The sequence below is a fragment of the Scardinius erythrophthalmus genome, assembly GCF_964197995.2.
Source record: "Scardinius erythrophthalmus genome assembly, chromosome: 10".
Classification (NCBI taxonomy): domain Eukaryota; kingdom Metazoa; phylum Chordata; class Actinopteri; order Cypriniformes; family Leuciscidae; genus Scardinius; species Scardinius erythrophthalmus.
Window position 1 is genome coordinate 31,143,913 of NC_138230.1, and position 22,013 is coordinate 31,165,925.

The 22,013-nt window shown below is 36.9% G+C and overlaps 1 protein-coding gene and 1 long non-coding RNA gene across 2 annotated transcripts; both read right to left on the minus strand.

Annotated features, from left to right (window-relative positions):
• Window positions 1-3,711: 3,711 nt before the first annotated feature.
• rbm43 (RNA binding motif protein 43) lies at window positions 3,712-6,684 on the minus strand. The gene is made up of 5 exons (XM_081377694.1): window positions 6,607-6,684; window positions 6,440-6,508; window positions 5,529-5,712; window positions 5,353-5,438; window positions 3,712-5,114 (listed from the first exon to the last, which is right to left on the minus strand). The coding sequence occupies exons 3-5, from the start codon at window positions 5,710-5,712 to the stop codon at window positions 3,816-3,818; spliced, it is 1,569 nt and encodes a 522-aa protein (XP_081233820.1). The 5' UTR covers window positions 6,440-6,508; window positions 6,607-6,684; the 3' UTR covers window positions 3,712-3,815.
• Window positions 6,685-14,443: 7,759 nt separating this feature from the next.
• Window positions 14,444-15,800, minus strand: LOC308697840. Its single transcript, XR_014031001.1, has 3 exons — window positions 15,721-15,800; window positions 14,955-15,058; window positions 14,444-14,663 (listed from the first exon to the last, which is right to left on the minus strand). It is a non-coding gene; the product is annotated as an uncharacterized lncRNA (long non-coding RNA).
• Between the last annotated feature and the right edge of the window lie 6,213 nt (window positions 15,801-22,013).

A 22,013-nucleotide genomic window follows, 5' to 3' on the forward strand; every position in this document is an offset into this window, starting at 1 on the left:
GGTAGAGGAGACAAAATGTGCTGGGGGTGTGGCCTACAATTTGGTCTTTGCATGATCTGAGGCTGTGGTAAGTGAAGTCAGTGACAACTGCGGTCTGCAGGCTTCAGCATGTCATCCTGTTCAAGACAACATCTGCGCATGTATGTGTTTATTTTTGTTCATATGGGGGAAAGAATTATCTTTAAACACAAGTCTTTTTCGCATCTTCATGAGCTACCACAGGCCCTGACAGTAGCCACAGTAAAAACTTAACGGAACTTAACTCCTTTTTATTTACCTTCACCATGTTTTAGAGTCATTGCAGAGTGCAAATGATGTATAAAGACAAAACACACTATTTGGCCTTTTAAACTTTACAATGTTGTTTAGTTTAATATTGTGTATTCGTTCAAATAAGCTGTAAGACATTATAGATCACTATCTTATAAGAGGATGAATGGTATTTCCGAAAGCCCACCCTCTTGCTTAGGGGGAGTGTGGATCATAGACCACTGTCAAGAACTAGATCTTTCACATAGTCTGAGTTTATGCGGCCCACACACTCTAATCTAGGATCTGTTCCATTCTTGCAAAACCCACTCACAACTAAACACCAGGACTAAACAAGATACAGACAGACAGGACAGGATACACAGCATGCCATTTATGGTGAAATAAAAGGGTGCCGGGAGAGGTTGTGATACTAATCAGCAGCGAAACAATCCAAATTAACATGTTGTTCAAAGTCTTACAAATTGCATGCTATTAATAAAGCCATGTAATACTAAAAATTCTGTTCATTTAAGATGGTAGAGTATAATTGGTGACCATAGCACTGTAGGGCTTAGCAAATATGGGCAGAAAAAAAGCCTCACATGTCACAGTGGCCTTCATCATCACAGCATGCTAATGCCTATCTAGTGCAAGGGATTTTATCAATATGCTGATTGAGGACTGTTGGGACTCTGTACCATTTGCTTCACATGACATATGCTTTCAACTACACACTGTTTATTTACTAGTGTGTTCTAATAAGTAACCATGTTTGGTCTCATCTGACAGCTTATAAACTGAAATGAATGGTGGTGAACTTAATAGAGTATCCTAATGTACAATCTAGGTACTATTGGTTAAACATGCATTGAGAATATATTAATGTTCTTCTCCCCCTCTTGATCAATACCCATTTGCCACATCTTTTGGTTTCCTGTCGGTCGGTTTTTGGTGTTGTTATTCCACTCATGTTTAACAATGCTTTGCTCAGGGTATAAGAAGGAAAGGTAACTGTTGCGAAAGGCTTTAACCCTACCACTCCCGCACACCATTGCACAACCTCATACTAGGAGAAAGACTTTAACCCTGCCACTCACACACTGTTGCGTAACCTCATACTATGAGAAAGGCTTGTACGGCCTCGTTTGCTCAGAACAGTGCATTATTTGTTACAACTAAGTATTCTATACAGTATGTCGTTCCATTCTACTGTCTGTATATTTAAACATGTAACTTAATAACTTGGCCTGCTTTAAAGGCTTTGAGAATCATTCCTTTATCACTGATGATGTTTAAAGCTAAAGTGATTATAACTTACGTTATCTAAACGTTCAGGTTAAATCCAATGTTTTCCCATCAGTTCTAAGAAAGACCTTTACCTTTAAAGAATAAGAGGTTAAAGAATAACAACAAATTTAATGGAGTCAGATAAATATTTGAATTATACATGTCATCCTTCAACCGCATTTTGTTCCGATTATTGGTTCAAAATAGCAGCGTAAGCTTCCAGCTTTACAGCACTGAAGAATCTACAGTAAATGTATTTCACAAGTTCACACTTACATCAAATTAAACAGAGTAAAGATTATGCGTATTTGGCGTGCTGTCCGGGAGGAGGGAATTTTCAATGAAAAGTCAATGAACAGAGGCAAGTGTGCTGTGTGCTACCTCTTAACTCGTTGATTGGGTTGATTAACAGAGTGTGCTCCACTCGTGTTTAATTAGGTTTGATTATCTGAAGTGCTCCTCCCGAACTTTGTTAATAAAACATAATTTAATTTTAAAGGCAGGACATTTGAGAGCTGAAAGTTCAGACCTATGACAAAACTTTGTTTATTGCTCTGCAGCCAAAATCTTTGTCTGTTTATCCCACTTTTATACATTAAACAATTATAGACCTTTAAAAATATATATATATTTTATGTGATATTGAGCAGTTCCGTTTATTGTAAGGTATGTTTATGCAATTACAATAGTTTGAGAACAGTGGTAATCAGATAAGGAGCTGAGAGTCAGTAGTATAACAATTACAAAGTTTACAGATAATTTATCCATATATGTCCACATTGCAATAATGCCTAAAATAATAACTGAAAGTCCTAAAAACAATATTGACAACCAATGAATCATAATTTCATAAATAGTAGACCACAGGCAAAGAAAAAAACACAAGGGGGATTTTTGTATGACAGAAAACTCCATCTGAGAGAAATACTCGAAAAAAAACAAAAAACATTCTCAATACTATAAACTAGTCAAATCAAAACCAGTACTTTATAAATCATAAGGAAAAAACAAAGGAACTCTGCACGTTAGTGTATTTCTTACATTTTTGACACAAGAGCCTGAGTTACAAAAAAAAAAAAAGTTCTTCCTGACGGAGGTGCTCAGCCCCTAAGTCAACCACAAGGCCTGCTTACTTCCTGTTCAATGCAGAAAAAGACACTTCCTCATTGAGTCTCCATGGTAATGACACTTGCGGAAAGGAAATACCGCAAATATATTAGACATGTAAAAATATACATATAATATAATGAAGGACAGGAAATACTGGAAGTTACATATTTATGCTCATTTTCCTCATCACATGTGAGGCAATAATTACAAAGTAATCAATGTGATTTTGAGAGAGTACAATTTAGAGGAATATTTCAGAGGTTCAATACGCACGTCCTGATTTTAGATGCATTCATGGGTCAACATATTTAGTGGATCCTGGAACAACATTCCTGTCCTAAAATTTAATCTATCCCTATCCCTACCCCTAAACCTAACCTAACAAATAAGGTGAATAACACTGATGTAGAAGCACTTCACCTTGTTTGTAAGCATAAACTTGACATTAATTGTGAACTTGTCCCTTAAATCTGATTGCTTGATTGGAATGTTGTTCCAGGATCAACAAAGATGTTGATCCAAGAACATGTTGCATCTGGTAAAATCAGGTTCTGCAGTTAAAAATTAAGATCAATCAACAACATTTTGTTTACCACAAAAAAAAAAAAAAAAACATTCATCCCATCAAAAGTTCTTATTTTTTCATATATATATATATATATATATATATATATATATATATATATATATATATATATATATATATATATATATATATATATATATATATTACTGTGGGGCTCTTACAACAAAGGTGAATAGGCCCCATTTTTGGAAGGTTTAAAAGCAGATAGCATGTAAAGCTTATATTTTTTTGAATGCACTGAAATTATTTATTCCATTATTAATTATTATTATCTATTATATACATATAAAACATTGGTAAGCAATGTTTTGCTTATGTTTTGTGGTTATACTGAAATTTACTTCCACTGTAAGTGCCTCACAGTAACCAAGATTTTCACGTTAATCAACATTATGACACAATTGTCGTCGATTTTGTACTGCACCCAGAATATTTATGTGAATACATGTGATTAGAAATAGAACCATCAGTACAGAGCAGTCCCGTGACTTTCTTAAAAGTGCCTGACCAATTTGATTCGAAAAAGTCTTAAAGTGTGTTTTACGAGGGCTTTATAGAATCACTGATTTCATGGATTCAGTCATTTTTCATTTTTGCCTTTTAATTTTTTTTTATTTTTTTCAGGCAGTAGAGCAGCTTTAATTGTAGGAATGAACCCTTGTTTAGGTGTCTGAACTCTACTAGAGGGTGTCAAATCCTGCTGAACATGAGCTGATGGTTCTTGGTTTGGATTTTTGTGTTGTACTCGAGAGCTGCTCTGTGACCTGCGTTGTGTAGTGGATTTAGAGGGCTGGCGACCTCTTTCCTGTTGAACTTGATTGTCCTTTTGGGAACGTGAGGCAGACGAGCTACTGACAGTAGTAGAGTGCACAGCAGGAATCTGATATAGGTCAAGGTTCTCCATTCTGGCCCTTGGTTTTTGTCTTGGCAAAGAGCTGCTGCGTCGCAATTTGTTCCTCTCCATGCCTTTAGGCGGAGCAATGTCAAAATCCAGTCCAAGAAGCTTTTGCTTTGCTTCATAACTGCCTTTTGATGACCCCACTACTTTAATAATGTTATCTTCCTCTCTAATTAAAATGTCATAAGTCTTTTGGAATGTGTAAGCATTCTGGATAATGTCTCTCCTCTGAATTTTGTCACATGCATTCAGGTCTATTTCTTGTGTGCGTAGAGATACAGTGATTGCTTCCATCAATTCAGACAAATCTTTAGCTGTTTCCCTAAAGTTTCCTCCCGAAAGTTTAACCATAACAACCCCTGATTCTTCTTTATGATTAATATGAGTGTGGTGATCTAATTTAATTTTATTTATAAAATCTTTCTTAAAGTGCATTATGTATTCCCACACATCTAATTCCACAGGGATGGAAACCTCAGTTTGCCTGGGAGACGAGGGATCCCGCTGCTGAACGCTTGTTCGGGAATCCTCACAGATCCTGGAGGGACTGCTAAAGGGACTTTCTGTGCTAGAGCTTCCATCCAGTAGAGAGGCATTCTGCAAGAGTCTGTTTTGGGACTCTGGGGATCTTGAGGTTATTCCTGAAGATGTGCTTCTGCCCTCGGAATACACAGAGTTGCCATAATTGTGACTGCGCCTGGAGTCACTGGTGTCACTTTTTCCAGCTCTGGAAACAGATTTAGAGGAGGTATAGCCATTAGTGTAATGCGAAGGTGTTCCTCTTTGAGGGAGGGTTTCTAGAGCCAGAAACTGCACGAGTTTGGGATAAATAAGTTTTAGCTTGAGAAAGGAACCCTGCAAATGCAGCTGTCCTGAGCTGGTCCTTGACATCTGAAAGCCATGGATATGAAGAAGTTCTTGGACTTTGCTTTGACTGGAGAACATGTTCATATCGAGGAGTGCTTCGGCTGGCATATCCAGCTGAGAAAATATGAACAAAAGCATGTTAAGGAGATATCTTTGCCACGTCGCACTATTGTGTTATTATTTATTTAGTTTGTGCATAAATATTCAAATGAAACAAGATGTTGGGAGAATGGCGATGATATGGAACTTGCGGTGAGTGGATTATTGGAGAAATGCTGTATTCTAAATAAAATTTGAAGTTATATTAATAATTCTGTATGATTCAGTGAGGTTCACCAATGAAGTGTCTTACCTGAGGATGATGCACCTTTTTAATGTCCAGTGGGTAAAACTGACTCTCCACAATCAAAACATGAGTGTGTTGCAAGACTCCTGGTACTAAGACATTGAATAAAAAAAATAATAAAAAAATGTTAGCCATGGAATATGATGTTAAACTTGGATAAGAACAAAATATCAAGGCAATACCTTCAGCTGATTCAAAGACTACATAAGCCTGGCCTTTGTTGGAGGTGGGATAAATCACTGTTAAAACTTCTCCTCCTTTGTTACTGCGCCTCAGAAAGTGCATGGTTAATTTATCAATCATCATATTTTCGGGGTAGTTGTCCGGGAGCCCATTCACTTCAATAACCATTTCATTCATGGCCATCTTAAAAAAAAAAAAAAAAAAAAAAAAAAAAAAAAAAAAAAGTTGGGGAGAACATTACAAAGTTTATTACAAAAGTTATTACAACACGAAAAGCAGCAATATGCATCTTTCTAGTGCCAATATGCATAAAATGTAGATTGGTTTTTGGAACAAACTTGTTGTTACTGCAGCTTACATAGATATCTCACAAGACAAAATGTTTGGCTGAATCACACCCTGTCTACACCTGGAAGACTAAATCTGATTAAAAATGTTAAATAAGGGCTTGAATGCTATGACTAAACTTGAAAGCCACAACTCCTCATTATCAAATAGGGTGAAAAAAAGAAGAAAAAAAGAATAAACAACATGAATAACATGGCAACAAATAAACTGAATATGTTAATACATGTAAGAAATTAATTAATACATTTGTACAGTAATTTAGAAGTAAATTAATAATAAAAATAATAATGGTAGCCTAATAATAATAAAAATAATTAATATTAACAATAATAAAACAGGACTAAATTCCGTGGAAAATTTAAAACATTCACGCCATAAGGGCATTCGTTCTCTTCACTTCACTTAGTGTAGACGGTTTGCTAAAAGAGAGCGAGTTTGTTTGCATTGCAGAATTTTGTTACTACTGGCAACTGAATCTATCAAGCGCTGGTTGCTTCTCCGATTATGCGTAATTCACAAAATACAACTCCCAAAATAACGGAAACAGGAAGTTGTTGGATACCTTTGTTGCTTTCTTAGTGGAGCACCAAACGTAGAAAACGTATTTTACAACTGGCGTTCCAACATGACACTAGAAACAAGAAATGCAATGTCATTTAACAATACATGTACAGCGGTTGGTGATGTAGGCTATTTTAAACTTCGAAATGTACAAACCCGTAGGCCTACCTGTGGCTGATTATAGGCAATAGCTAAATACGTTGGCCAGGGTGAGACAGCAAAGAAAGACTTTGTCGTCGTCGTTCTGAAGTGAAAGTGAAACTGCTCAGTGCTCAGATGTCTCCACGGAAAGAAGGGGGCGTGCTCGCGCGCAAAATAATAATAAAATAAAATAAAATAAAATATTTTTTTATAAGATTAACTCAATGATCTCTGATAATTATTTATCTACAAAGGTGTATCAATCGTGCCTCGAATTGAATGACAAAGAAAAAAGTTGATCATTTTATTGTGCTTTACAATTCAAGAATATAGGCCCAAATAAAATAAAAAAGGGAAAATCATAAAAAACTCCACTACATAACTCTAAAAATGTAAATTTAGAAGTAAATTTAGGCTATACCTACTGTTGTGTAATATCAAGAAAATGCAATTACCTGCATGCCTCCTTGTTTATTATTGATGCCTTTATTGTTACACATATTTAGCCAATGTGTTGGATATAATGCATTGCATTCAATGTTGTTATTTATTTTGTTTGTAAAAAATGGCTTATACTGTTTTTGCATAGATTTACAGTAATTGGTTATGTATGTATATGTGACTGTGCCAACCCATGTTGAGAGGAGCAGAAAAGTGCGATTATGTGTGCGCTAGAGGACTCCTAGAACTTTAAATGAACTCAGCCATCTTAGTTGAGTTTACTGTAGTTCAAGGACATGAAGAGGTGGACTGCTTGCACCTGACTGGAGAAGGATCTGGGAAATTTTGGAGGAGTGTCAACCAAATGCCTGTTGTAAACAAGGAGTATAAAAGACTGATGAACTGACTGCCTCTTGGGATACTGATACGCCAGTGCCCCCGACGCCTAGAAGCCCAGAGCTGTGGACAAGAAACCCCAAGCAGAAGATAAGAAGCCCAGAGCTTACTACACCTTTGATTCAAAACGTGATTATTGTATTTTATACTTAAACGATAAAGTTCTATTTGCCTTTATATTTTTTGTTTATTATAAAAAGAAAAGTAACCAATTAAAATAAATTTAACTGATTACAAAATCTGCCTACTGAGACTTAGATTTATGATGCTGGAAGACTTTTAATGAGAACATACCACAGAGGAGTCTTCTGACCAAATTGTAAGTACCTTTTGAATGCTTACCGTTTAGGTCAGATTTGGCTTTCTTTACCTTACCTGAGAATAATAAATAAATAGGTAAAAGGTGTTAAGAGTAAAGTGCACACCGTAAAACACTACATTCACATTTTCCCTTTTTGATACTCTTACTGTATCTGTTAAATACCTTCCTGGTCTTGATGTCAGCCCTGAAGGACATGATAAAAAAAAATAAAAAGAAAATAGATGTAAAGACCCAGCTCACTCATTGATCTCATAAATGTAGAGTTGAATGTTTTTAATGAATAACAGAGGTCAGTGTTATATTTGTTTTAGATATTTGGTTTTACCCAACCGCCACTAGAGGGAGCTGTGTAAAAGATAGCCACCATAGTACCCTGGGCCCAGTTGTTCAAAAGTTATGATCGTATTTCAGATAGATTGGATCAAATCTTGAAAATGGTTTGTTTAAAAGAACAAAAATGGTTTTCTGAAATCGGATTAGATCACTAAATCCTATCTTGGTTTTCATCTGGATCAAATTGTCAGTTTGTGTTGTGTGCTTTTTAGTAAGATCGGGATACCTTTGAACCCGAGAATCAAGATTATCCTGATTCCAGCAGTAGGGTGCATTTCAGGAACAAAAATGTAATAAAACTTGAAAACTGGTCAAAAAACACATTTTTATAATTTAATATACACACATTTATTTTTATTTTGCTCTTGGTTAGTTGAACCTAACTGTTATAAAGCAATAAATTAGAAGTAGTCATAGACATAGGCTACCTATTAACCTTTCAGTACAAAAAAGTAAAAAAAAAAAAGTGAGAGATTTTGGCGCCGTTAAAATATTCCCCCAAACAGCTGTCAATATCAAAAATAATATCTAATTTTAAGTGTTTTTTTTTTTTTTTTTTTTTTATCACTGCATATAAACTACATTGGCACAATCTTCAGAGATGAACCAGACAAAAGTAGTTTCTAACAATTGCATCCCTTATTGCATGCATATTTGTTTGTTTTTGTTGTGGGTCACATGAGGGGCTATGGAAACTCTAAAGGCACCAGCACAAAAGTAAGATAGATTACCTTATCTTGGATAGCAAAACATGGGATTTCCAGATCTAGAAAATTCTGATTCAGAACAACTGGGTCCTGGTGTGAAGTTGTGGACTAATAGGCTACCTCAAAGAGGCTGAAATAAGATCCATACTATCGAATTTGTGCAAGAACTCTACTGAAGAACACAATCAGTTTAGAATAAAGTGAAAGATTTAAAGTGACAAAAAAAAAACAAAAAAAAACATTGTATTTTTTTAGGGCACAAAAACAATTGCTGTGTGTGTAGGCCTACTGTATTCGGTCACATATTTATATTTATTTTATTTTTATTTATTTATTTATTTTTATTACAGGGACAGTGCATATTAATAAACATTTCTGTCAATATGCCAGAAATAGCCAAAAGGCTATTTTTCATCTGCAGTCATAGACAGATGGTTAAAAAGTCACCCTAAAAGGGAGTAAAATTACATATTTACAGTACATAACAATATAAAAATTAAAAATTACAATACATTTAGTAAGAAATACTATTGAAAGATTTTGTATTTTCAGTCATCAGAATCATCTACATTGTGACTTAGATTTAATCAACTGAAAACAGTGTCTGTCATCTGTAAAGGTGTGAACCAAATGGCCCACAGTCATATGGCCCATACAGACAAATGGCCTATAGAAACTGATGGGTGTGAAACCACATTGCTCAAGGTAGATTGTAGTATAGATCGATCTCCTGTGGGAGGTCCTAACAGTTTTCCTTTGTCTGTAGCCCTTTTGTCTTCATGTATAAAGTTCTGTCTCAGACACGGAACGTTGGGTTAAGATTGTTGAAGGGCGACATGCTAACGTCGCTGCTGAAGGACTGCTACACTACAAACCTTCAATAAATTCTTCTCCCCACAAGAACTCTGGTCAAGCTTACTTATTTTATGTATTGGATAAATCTAATACATTGGCGAGCCACCCAAACCACTGCTCGGCCAAATACACCAAAATCTAATACTATTATGCTAAAATATACAATCGAAACACAGCAAACCAATCAAACGAACATCAGACAAAAACATGACACATACACACACACACAAGGCAAGAAACCAGCAGTGGGCAGCCAGAGCAGGTCTAGAAGTAAGTTAATGTTGACAGCTCTGATAATCAATGAACCATTTCTTTAACAGGATCTTAAATGTACTATATGTGTTTAGATTTCTGATGGTTATGGGGGTGAGGTTCCACTCAGTAGCAGCTCGAACAGAAAACGCAGTTTGGCCAAATACACTTTTCCTAAAGGGAACCCATACACAAAAGAAATATATTTAAAATATATTTTCAGAATATATTTTGGAATATATGCAAATATTTGAAATTGGCCCAATAAATATATTTTAGTTAAATATAAATATAAATATAGGTGAACAACAATGCGAATATATTTCAATGTTTGGAATATATGCCACATATATTTTTGACACTTTAAAATATATTTCGATATATTTCTTTTGTGTATGGGAATGATACAATCTCTCCTCGCTGCACCTCTGGTTCTGCTGTGATCAGCTGTTCGGATGTTAACAAACTGATGGAGAGGAGGAGATGATAAACCATGAATAATTTTTATAAAGAAGACATAGATTTGAATATTTGACCATGTTTTCCCAGCTGAGTAATCTATATTTTTGTAATATTGGACAATGATGAAAAATACATGGTTTCTTATCCAGAATTTTGACAGTTTGTTTGTAGAGTGATTGCAGAGGTTTCAAAGATGTAACCCTAGCTTGTGACCAAATGGGTAAACAGTAAGTGATATGTGAGAAGATCATAGAGTGCATGTACATTTTTGCTGCCTGTGTGGACATTTGATGGCGAATGTGTCTAAAGTTACTGAGGGTGAATTTAATTCGATTACAGACCCTTTTTACATGTGATGTAAATGACAACTTTGAATCAATTAAAACTCCCAAATATTTCTATTCTGACACGATCTGCAGCCTTTCCCTTGAAACAAAAATATCTGGCTCAACACTGAAGTTTTTGTGAGACTTGGTGAAGAACATTGCTACTGTTTTTGATGTATTCAGCTGCAGGCCGGAGTGTTTCAACCAAGCTGTTATATTATCCATGGCGTTAGTGAGTTTCTCAGCCACCTGGGAGATATTCCTACCATGAACATAGACTACAGTATCATCAGCATACATCTGCACAGAAACATCAGAACAGACGGATGGGAGGTCATTTATATAAACTGAGAACAACAAAGGCCCTAAATTAGATCCTTGAGGAAGACCGGTGGACAGACTGAGGGCCGCTGATTTGTATGACTGGATTCTGACATGTTGGAAGCGGTCAGTGAGATAAGACTCAATCCATCATTTTGTCAACAAAATTTTTATAATTAACAGTGTCAAAAGCCTTCCTGAGATCCAGGAACACAGCACCAACAACCCCACCTCGGTCCAACAGAGCTCTGATGTTTTCAGAAAAAAAACAACTCTGTGGAGTAATTGGCTCTAAAGCCAAACTGCATAGTGAGGAGAGCATAGGGTGTGGTGTTTAGATGGTTAATAATTTGTTTTGCTATCAGTTTCTCAGCAATCTTAGACACTGTAGGCAATATACTGATGGGTCTGTAGTTTGACATGTAATGAGGATCTCCACTTTTGAAAATTGGAACAACAACAGCTGGTTTCCACATGCTTGGGAACATATTCTGAGAAATGGAAAGATTGATAATTTTGGTGATGGGAGGTGTGACTGGTGTACTTAGCTCCTTGAGCATCACCGTATCCATATCTTTACATCTGGATGGTCTGAGTGATTTAATGGTCTGTGATACCTCTGATTCTGTGATGGTAATTAAACTGAAAACTGATTGATTTGTGTCTATTGACGGAGTGTATAGGAACTTGGCTTTAAATAACCTCTGACGATGACACCATTGGAATGCGTGCTCATGAGAGGCTGTAAATAGACGTGAAACAGGTGTGCCTTCAGGTATCACTTTGTCTGAAGAGACGTCTGGACACGCCCCTAGTGCAGCAATGTAGCACAGCATCTCTTTCCCGCTTTTTAAGAGGAAAGAGTTAACTGGAGATGTTCCCTTTTAAAAGCTACTCTCAATGCTGTGCTCATAGCACTATGGGAACGAGACCAACGTACGCCACCACACTGGGAAATGTCTGGACCCCTCAAGGTTGTGTAGTGTGTGTTCACGAACAAGAGAAAACTCTCAGACATGAGCTCGGGATGTCGACTCAAGGACTTGTGTGTCCGAGTAGCACGTACATCCAAACTATAAGATCTGATGAATGTGTGCCGAGAGGACCAGCCTGCCACATGCTGCAAGGGGGCTCCCCTTGACAAAGTCTTGGAGGAAGCAAACCCCCTGGTAGAATGAACCCTATCTCCTAGAGGTTAAGCTTGACCGTGCGCCTCATAGGCTAGAGCAATCACCCAGTGTGACTTTGTTTGCTTGGTGGTGGCCGCCCCCAGTTGCGGCCCCCATAGCAAATGAAGAGTTGCTTGACTTATTCCACTGGCTAGTGCGGTGGGCGTAAGTTTGAAGAGCATAGACTGGACATAGTCAGTGAAGTTTCTCCTGCTCTAAGCACCAGGATACGGTAGACCCTTAACTGCAGGAGGAAGTACATCAGGGTCAGAAATACAGCCATCAATTCGGGGCAATGTACTGTATGTGCCAATCGAGATGATGACATCTCCAGATCCCTTGGGCTAGATGGCCATCTATGGCCGCACCCTAGCCCATATGGGAAGTGTCTGTTGTTAGCATCTTGTGACAACACACGCCTAGAGGTGGACCCGAGGAGAGGAACCGGGTCTGAGCCACATAGAAAGGGTATGAAGTCCGCAGCACGTATGCCTTACCATAAACATGGATTTTAGAAAGGACGCAAAGCACTCAGCGCATGCCCTTACCCTTGTGCCAGTAGAAAATAAATGTCGGAAACAAAAAAATAAAAGTTTGAACAGTTAAAGTACTTAATTAGTAGTAATATCCACCTTATTTTGCAACGCGGAAGTATGTATGCCGTACTTCCTTATAACGTCTTAGACTTCCATTTCGCTAGCCGGTAGGTAAGAATCCATGTTGTGGTAGCACGCACAAAACACGATTAAACACCGTGATGATAAATATTTATCACACCCGCGGTAAATAACACAGTGGGGGGATGAAATGAAGAAGTGGCCTGACATCTTGAGAGAACATTTTCAATTATTTTATGTTGTGACTCGGAGTAGACTGGTCTTCGATGCAGCTCGTTTAGCAAATAAGAGAACAAATATTCTCTGCATATGCTGTGAGTTTGGGTTGCTGCAATGTGCGCCATTTCACCAGATTTGTAACATAAATCATCTATAACCTACACCAACACAGGAGAATACATCAATATGTTTCTGAATATGCAAACTGTTCATTCATAGCAAATTCAAAATAAAAGTTTAAACCCTCATCATGAGTTTGTGTTTTGATGTCAGCATGTTATTGTTCAAGAAATTACAGTGACTGTAACAATGTGGAAAGAGCAAACGTATGGGAATTTTGGCGGTTTCTCACAAATGTGTCGCTCAAATACACACAAAAGAAATACATAAATTACTGCTGCGTTTAATAACATAATTTAACATGCACCATTTCATGCCGAGAGCTCCACGTCGACTTGACAGACGCCACTCTTGGATGTACTTTATTAGACAGGTGAGCAAATGTACATAACATGATGAAATGCTAGAATATGATCAGTATGTTATTCTAATGTTGATCTAGCTTACTGCTTGTCACTTGTAGCCAACAAACTAACACATAGAATAACATTTTAACTTTCGACACTCAAATGCAGTTTAGTGTGATAGTGTAGATTAAGTGAAACAGCGCTGCGTTGCCTCACATTAGTTTAATTCGTCAAATAAACTGACCTGTGCGAGTAGTAATTCAGCACTTGCGGGTAATTTAGTTCAGTAGAATAAATGTCCTTATTCCTTTATTCAGTTATTTCTCTCATTAGCAATGCAATCACTCATCCATAAACATTAGATCCATCGGCATGGAGACAAGTTTGTTTGTGAATACTCGCCAATGTAGGGATTTTAACAAATTGAGTATTTGACCATTTAAACAAAAGCTCAACATGGTACTCGCAACTGACAAGCTGTTAGTTACAAGAGGCAGTTTTAAGTGCGTGCGCTTTGGGTGAGAGCACGAAACCTTAGGGAATGAGAAAATTATGCCAAATTTCAGGCCCTGTAACACCAGAGCGAATAAGACATGAGAGTTGGTGTGTGTCAACGCTGTCAGAGACAGAGAGAAAGCACAGCAGGACCCGGTGGATAGATACTACGGGAAATGAGTATTGGAACCATTTCTGAATCGAAAAATCTATATTTTTGAACACTACAAAGTGGGTTGATAATCAGTTAAGTTACACTAACCACAAGTAATTTACTAGGAACTGCTTTAATTTGCAGAAGCTTTGAGTTGATTACAAGCAAGTTAAATCACAACACCAATTAATATTTAATTTCCAATTATTTACTTGCGGCAAATAGCCACGTAAAAAGCTGGAATAATATACTGACGAACAGTTATGCCAAACAAGATCTGACTATTCTTTTCATTCTACCAAACAGAAAGAACACAGAAACAATGGTTGCTTTCAAAGAAAATCCTCTTTATTTAGCTGAATATTTTCATCCAAAACAGTTTTCATATATCAAATCCTTTGGAATATAACATTCCTAAATATTTGAACCAACAAATTAAAAATGCTAAATGGCTATCCAGTATGCAATATTCACTACGGTCATTAGCTCTTGCCTTACTCAAAATGAACATTTCGTGATCAACACCTCAGCAAAGTAGCGGCTTCTCCCTGTAAAAGAAATAAGAATATTTACATGAAGCAAGATTATGTCTCACCATAAGATTATAGACAACTAGTTTAAATGTTTGAAGACTATATAACCATGCTGGGAAGGGCAACACAGCAGGCCTCAAACCACCTCAAATTTCTCTAGCAGACATCACAGGAAAGGCAAGAATCACAATGACTCAACCTCGCTGGAGAGTCTGCAATGACTCTTCTCTTTTACAGAGAACATACTGAGTTTAACTAAAACAGTTGCATTTTACTATGTGTGAATTGTGTGTTGACCAGACTTACTTCCTTCTTGCAGCAGCTGTGATATAAACATCTCTTAGATGGCACCAAACTCATGGCCAGTACATATGAATGTACTATGAAGACTTCAAGAAAATGGCATTATGCTGCAAGAGAAAGACCATTTCAGTACATTTCACAAAAAAACTTGACAGGCAGATATTGAGACCTTCGAGCACATGTTGAAAATATAGCTTGTCAGGGGTTTCTATAACCATGTTATAGGGGTAAACAACACGGCCTCAAACCACCCCATGTCCATCTAGCAGACATACAGGAAAGGAAAGAGTCACTTCAGACTCAACCTCGCTGATCAGCCTGCACGACAACGCACCACATTCACATCTTAGCGCTTTATGCTTCACATTAATTACCAACCAAAATGCTAAAAACTTATTAAAAAATGTATACCTAAATGCAAAAAATTTTATACAAATGTTTAAATAAGATTTAACTAATAAAAACTTCTGAACTCGTATCCACAAGTGGACCCCTGTGACCACGTGTTTTTAAAATTTAAAATCACAGTTAAAGTTAAGAAAAAAAAAACCCGTTACTACAATCTAGGCTATAATGTTACATGTTACAGTTACTAGCAGAAAAGAATATTTAACTTATTACATACATAACATGCATAAAACCAGTCTTTACAATAAAGTTACACGACTACTGCATTATATTTTACATATTAAAAAAAATATATATATATATTGAGATGAACAGTAAATAATCTGTTGTTATATATGTTGTTCTGATATCCAAACCTCACCTTAAAAGAGACGACAAAGAAGCTACTGCTCGCACGATGGTCTTCGAGCTAAAGAAAGAAGTTTGGGAAATCACGTCAGTTAGTCGCCTCTTCTTCTTCTGAGGTTTAATGGCGGCTCACTGGCAGGTTTTTAGCGCGTTACTGCCACCAACTGGAGCACAGAAGAGCACCGAAGAAAGGATAAAATAGTCATATTGAAATTTAAATATTTAAAACCTTTTGCATTGTAAGTTTGACTTCCTATTATTTCATTATGCTTTAATTTCCATATGCTGTACAGTTGAGCAGTAGTTGATCTTCTCGCAAGTGTGTTTAGTTTTGCATTATGCTGATTTGACTGGAGAACTAGCGATTCTTTTTAATCTCTTATCATAAATAAATGTTATTTTTATAAATTTTATCAGAGATATGAATATTTGAAAAGGTTTCATAAATAATTTATTAAAATGACTTTAAATATTAATTTGACTTTTAGTTACTAATAATTAACAAATCTACCAAATTATAGTCAATTATCGTTTTTTTCTTACACATAGGTATTTTTTATAAAATGATGATCTGGCCCCACGCAATCCATATAATATCAGATCATATTAAATAATATCAACTGCCCTCTTTTCAGCTGAGTCTGCAATGACAACTCAGTTAATCATATTGTCAGCTTTAGTTTATTCTTTGGTCAGCTTTTGAATGATTCCACGTGGTTACAGTTGAGTAGCATTAAAGGTAGGGTAGGTAGGATTTTGATAAAAAAAACTTTTTTCCAAATTTGTTTTTGTCTTTATATACCAATACATAATTAAAATGTAAGTGCTCTGAAAAAGAGAGTATAAAAATCGAGTGACTGTAGACCTTTTAATCTGCAATAAACACAGCTCATTATTTCCATTCGGGACGAAACAATTGATTGGTTTGGGCGACTGTCACTCACTCTCGCAACCATGGCTACCACCCCTGTTGATCTGCTAGATCTGCCCATATGAGCGTGCATCTGTTGATTTAAGGAGTGCAAGGGAGGCGCGGAATCTATGAAGAGTAAAATTATGGCAGAGAAAGAGCATTCAAAATTCAAAGCACCTGCATATGCAGTCAGCGAAGGCAAACAAGGCAAAAACTACTTCCTCGGACCCAGGTTGAACTCTTGAACGACCTCCTCTGCTTCGCCCTCGACCCCGGACCTGTCCTCGAACCGACGATGCGGTACTTGTCTCCGGAGTAGTCCTCATTAGTCAACAATGTTTTCATCATGGAAATTCTTACATGCAAAACACCGTATATGTTATGAATCTTACACGAAATTCACCTTCATCACAGTGTAACCGATGGTAATGGAAAAACGTGTATCAATGCAACCTGTTTTTAGCTTTGCCTTATAAATATAGCTCGTTACCTATAAATATAGCTCGTTACCGAATCAAACAAAGTATATTTTAAACTTTACCAGTATCGATATGCTAGCTTGATAGTGAGTACTAAAAGAAATCTTTTTTGTTTATATTTATAGTGATAAAGTTAGGTATTTTATTACATGTGATTCTGACATGATGTCACTGCATGCACTGCGCTCCTTCCTCTCCACTCGTCTCAGGTAAATAAATGCGTCTTCCAGCTGAGCCTGAGCGTTTGGCGTCGCGCGTTCATGTGTTTTGGGGGCGTGGCTTTGGAAGGAGCTCAGAAGGGAGGGGGTGGAGTGAATGGAAATAATTAGCTGTGTTTACAACAGTAGTGAGAGGTCTACAGACACTCGATTTTTAGACTCTCTTTTTCAGAGTACTTACATTTTAATTATGTATTTGTTTTTTAAAACAGTTTAAACAAATTTGGATTTTTTTTTTTTTAAATCCTACCTACCCTGCCTTTAATATCTTGTGGCATTATAGCCTACATCATTTCTTTTGAAGTAACTTCTGCTAAGATTTCAATAGCCTATGTTCAAAAAAAGATCTCTCATTTGATGCAGTGTCCAGTGATGTCAATTTAAAACGATTAAATGTTTTTATCCTTAGCAAGAACTGTACCTGGAGACAACATTTCAAACATAAAAAAAAGGAAAATAGAATGATGGAAAATCCTGCCGTTTCCAGCTCTTACACTAGAGGTCAGCATAATACTGTTAATCATGCTGACGTACCACAGCACAGTAAAACAATACCTTTACTTGTTAAATAAAACAAGAATTTCAGTCACTGCGTGGTAGTTATTTGTAATTTAGCACTTACAATTATTTATTTTTTTATATACAAGAGCTTATTATTATACACTTACTGGAATAAAAATGCTGTAGACCCTGTGGGAGAAGAGCCTAAAGGCAAGAGGTGATCTCAGTACCTCTACAGTCTGACGAAGTTGGCTAAAATGACCAAGTCACACTTCACCCCAAATCTCTCTCTCTCTCTCTCTCTCTCTCTCTCTCTCTCTCTCTCTCTCTCTCTCTCTCTCTCTCTCTCTCTCTCTATATATATATATATATTGCATAAAGAAAATAAGGCTTAAGGTTTTTACGGAATGTTGCCGTATTTATCATTAATGATTTATCCATGCACATTATTATCATTATTATTACTATTACTTATTTTTTACTTAAGTTCCCTTTTATGTTTACTCAAAATTACTTCCCCTCTCCCTCTTGCAATGAAATCTCTTCTCTGATGATGTGTTTACTGGCGTAAGGGCGGAACAACCTGTCACTCATGAGATCAAAGCAATACCAGACCACAATGACCAAATCAATTCCTGATGGACAAAATCAAGTTCAGCTCTTCATTTTTTCTTGTTCGAGAAGCCGTTTTACTTGGATATATATGTCATAATAGGGAATAAAAGACTATCGTAACTTCCATTTTATGTTGATTTTAAGATTTTATGCACTGTGGCATTATTTTTGGAGACAATTCAATGGCGGCCCAGGTTTTTGGTGCGTTACTGCCATTAACTGGAGCACTGGAGAGCACCAAAGGATAAAATATTAGTAATGTATTTCAATTCTGATATAAAACTGTTACTCTGAGATAATTTATTAATGTGGCATACACTTTTCATTGTCCTGGACCATTGTTAAAATGACTTTGCACTTTAAGTTTGACTATAGTTCATTATGCTTTCATTTTCATATGCTGTACAGTTGAGTAATCACAAATGTGCTTAGTTCTAAATTATGCTGATTTGACTGGAGCACTTTTAACTGAACCGTAATAATGTAAGTAATGAAGACATGAAACCAAAGCTGTTGGGTCAATATTCCGGCCAACCCCACCTTTGCCAATATTAGAGCAGGTGGCCAGGAGAAATCTGTGCCTTCTGTCTGTGCACACACCGACTATCACTGTATGTCCAGTCATTCTACAAATGCATGCAAATGTACCCTTCATTTGCTTGTGATAATGACAGCTGCACAATGGTTTAGTGATTTTGAATGTGAAACATGAGGAAGAGTTTCAGTTTGACACATGTGGCCTTAACACAGAGAGCCACACAGCGAGAGCACACAGCACTGTGCCAACACAGCTAAAATGGGATGACTCACTGAGCCAAGAAACAGACATCAGTGTTGTGCCATGAATTGAGGCTCTTGTGCAGATGGACCAACTAACCCCTCTGTGTTGCTTACAGACTTTCACTTTTCAGTCCTTATTTAATCACTTTCTTTTTTTAAGCAAATGCCAGGCTTGGCATTATTTAGGAGAATAAAAGCAAAATATCATTCTAAATTAGTGTTTGGGTAAATTTGGTCTGTGTTAGTTGTTTTTGTCACAACATTGTGGTCCAAAGTTAATGTGATGGTCCATATGATATATGACATCAAGTCTTTGTCCTTCTCTATAAAAATGTGTCTAATACATTAGTTTTCAACTGGTTTTGCTTCAGGATCCAGATTTTACATTTGGACATTAAAGGCACAATATGTAACTTTTTTGCTTTAAAAATAGCAAAAATCACTATATCTATGTTATATATATATTTTTTTTTGGTTGTGTACTTACATTATCCCGACTGTTTCCAACAACTTTCAAACCAGGAGAAATTTTAATTTAATTCGAAGACACTTTTTGTCGCAGTCAATGGCGTCATATCCGCGTTGTCCCTGGTTTCCGCTCGTCTTGCCATGGTAACCAGAGCCCTCTGATAGTAACCAAGGCGACAGACGTGGACAATGTAGTTCGCAATGTCTATTTGCACGCTGTTGTTGTTTCGTTCAAACATTATGGACCATGGCAAGCAGACTTTGGATAAAAAAGGAGAACTAAAACGAGAATCAATTCAGCGCGGTGTTTTCGCCGAGAGCTCCCATAGACTAACGTATATAAACGAGAGCTCCACGTCCGAGACTTCGACCGCTCCTACATGTACTTTATTAAACAGGTGAGCACATTTACATAAAACTAATCAATGTTATATAGTTCAACAATGATAAAATGTTAGAATATGATCTGTATGTTATTCTAATGTTGATCTAGCTTACTGCTAGTCTCATACAGACAAACTAACACATACATTTCAACACATTTAAATGCAGTTTAGTGTGATAGTGTAATGTTAGACCAAGTGAAACAGCGCTGCGTTACCTCACAAGTTTAATTTGTCTAATATACTGACCTGTGAGTTGTAATTCTGCACTCGCGTGTAGTTCGGTAGAATGAAATGTCCATATTCCTTTTATATCCGCGGGACTCGCGTCGCGTGTGGAGCTGATAGCTGTCTCTTAGCAATCCCGAACTGCATCATATCACAGTCATGATAAAAACATTGATGTATTCAGTCATCCATAAACATTATTAGATCGGTCGGCTTGACGTTGACGTCAAGATCCATAATTCTTAGCAAATGTTGCGTCATCAAACTACGCCTTTGTTATTGTAAGAGGTTAGCGACCCCTAGCGGCGAAAAAAATGACATACTGTACATTTAATTGGCAACCCAAACAAAATAAACAAACATTTCTTTAATATCAAAACTGATTTATTTTTGTATAGCTCCAACGATATGCAAACTGTACATAAAAACATAACATACAGTAAGTTGAATATGAAAACAGACCATAAAATGCATAACATCAAAGGTGTAATTTACCATCCTATTGGCCAGTATTTAATATGTTGGCATCTGCTTAGGTTAGCTAGCGTTGATTGGACACCGACTTTTGATTTAAATAAATAAATAAATAGGCTTTAAAGATGCATGCATGTATTTTTTTAGTTTTTCTCAAATTATATTTATAGTTCAGACCATTAATTTTAATTTAATATTAATCAAAAATGAATCAGCCAGTATGTTCTGCCATCACTCTGGTGTCAAATTAAAATACTATTTAAAAGAAAAGTTACATGGTCATTTCACTTTTTCAGTTGCATTTAGCCTTGTTTATCCCCCTGCTATCCTTGACCTCACTTGACTTTATTAAAGGGATAGTTTACCCAAAAATGAAAATTAGCCCATGATTTACTCACCCTGAAGCCATCCTAGGTGTAAATGACATTCTTCTTTCAGACGAATACAATCGGAGTTATACTAAAAAATGTCCTGGCTCTTCCAAGCTTTATAATGGGAGTCAATGGGTATATTTTTTTGGAAGTCCGTCAAGCACATCCATCCAAAGTGCTCAAAACTGCTCTGGGGGCTCTCATGAAGTGAAGTGATGCGTTCATGTAAGAAAAATATCCATATTTAAACTTTATTGACTAAAATAACTAGCTTCCGGCAGACGGCCGTACGCAAGTTGACTTATGCCAAAAGAGTAACACTGGACCATGACGATGTATGACGTAGCGTAAGCTTTGACGCCTCTCGCGGTTCAAACAAACAGGGCTGGGCAACCACCGTCTATGTGACGAACGGGCAACCGTGCGTCACATAGTAAAAGAAATGGACACAGCGACCCCATTGGATTCAACAGAGAAAAGTGAATTCAATAAGCACTCACTTCCTGATGGCTGACCGTACTGCGCAGACTCAAACTGAGCTTGACGACATAGATGTGACGTGAGCAACCCGTCTGTCTTCTAGTAGCTGTGCCAAGAGAAATCTGAATCATTCCCTTCCGAAACTTGCAGAGACGGAGAGTGTGAGTAGGAGGTGTCCGTGAGCTAGGAGCAGGAGCAACTTTTGCTGATTATTCTGATTAATTATTTTGTCATTTTGCCTCCACGTCTCCTCGATTGCCCGCAAGCTTCTCCTCCTGTCCATACGGTAATATCTCTACTGTGTGACGGAGAGTCGCGTGGTTATGACGCAATCGTTAGCCTATTTTTACAAAAACTGCTTCTACGGGGCCATAACGTAAGATACAAGGTAATGGA

Excerpts from the sequence above, each read along its gene's own strand:
- rbm43 (XM_081377694.1), bottom strand. The coding sequence starts at position 5,712 with ATGGCCATGAATGAAATGGTTATTGAAGTGAATGGGCTCCCGGACAAC. Across the intron at positions 5,439-5,528 it reads AGTCTTTGAATCAGCTGAAG|TACCAGGAGTCTTGCAACAC; the intron begins GTATTGCCTTGA and ends TCAATGTCTTAG. Across the intron at positions 5,115-5,352 it reads AAAAGGTGCATCATCCTCAG|CTGGATATGCCAGCCGAAGC; the intron begins GTAAGACACTTC and ends ATATTTTCTCAG.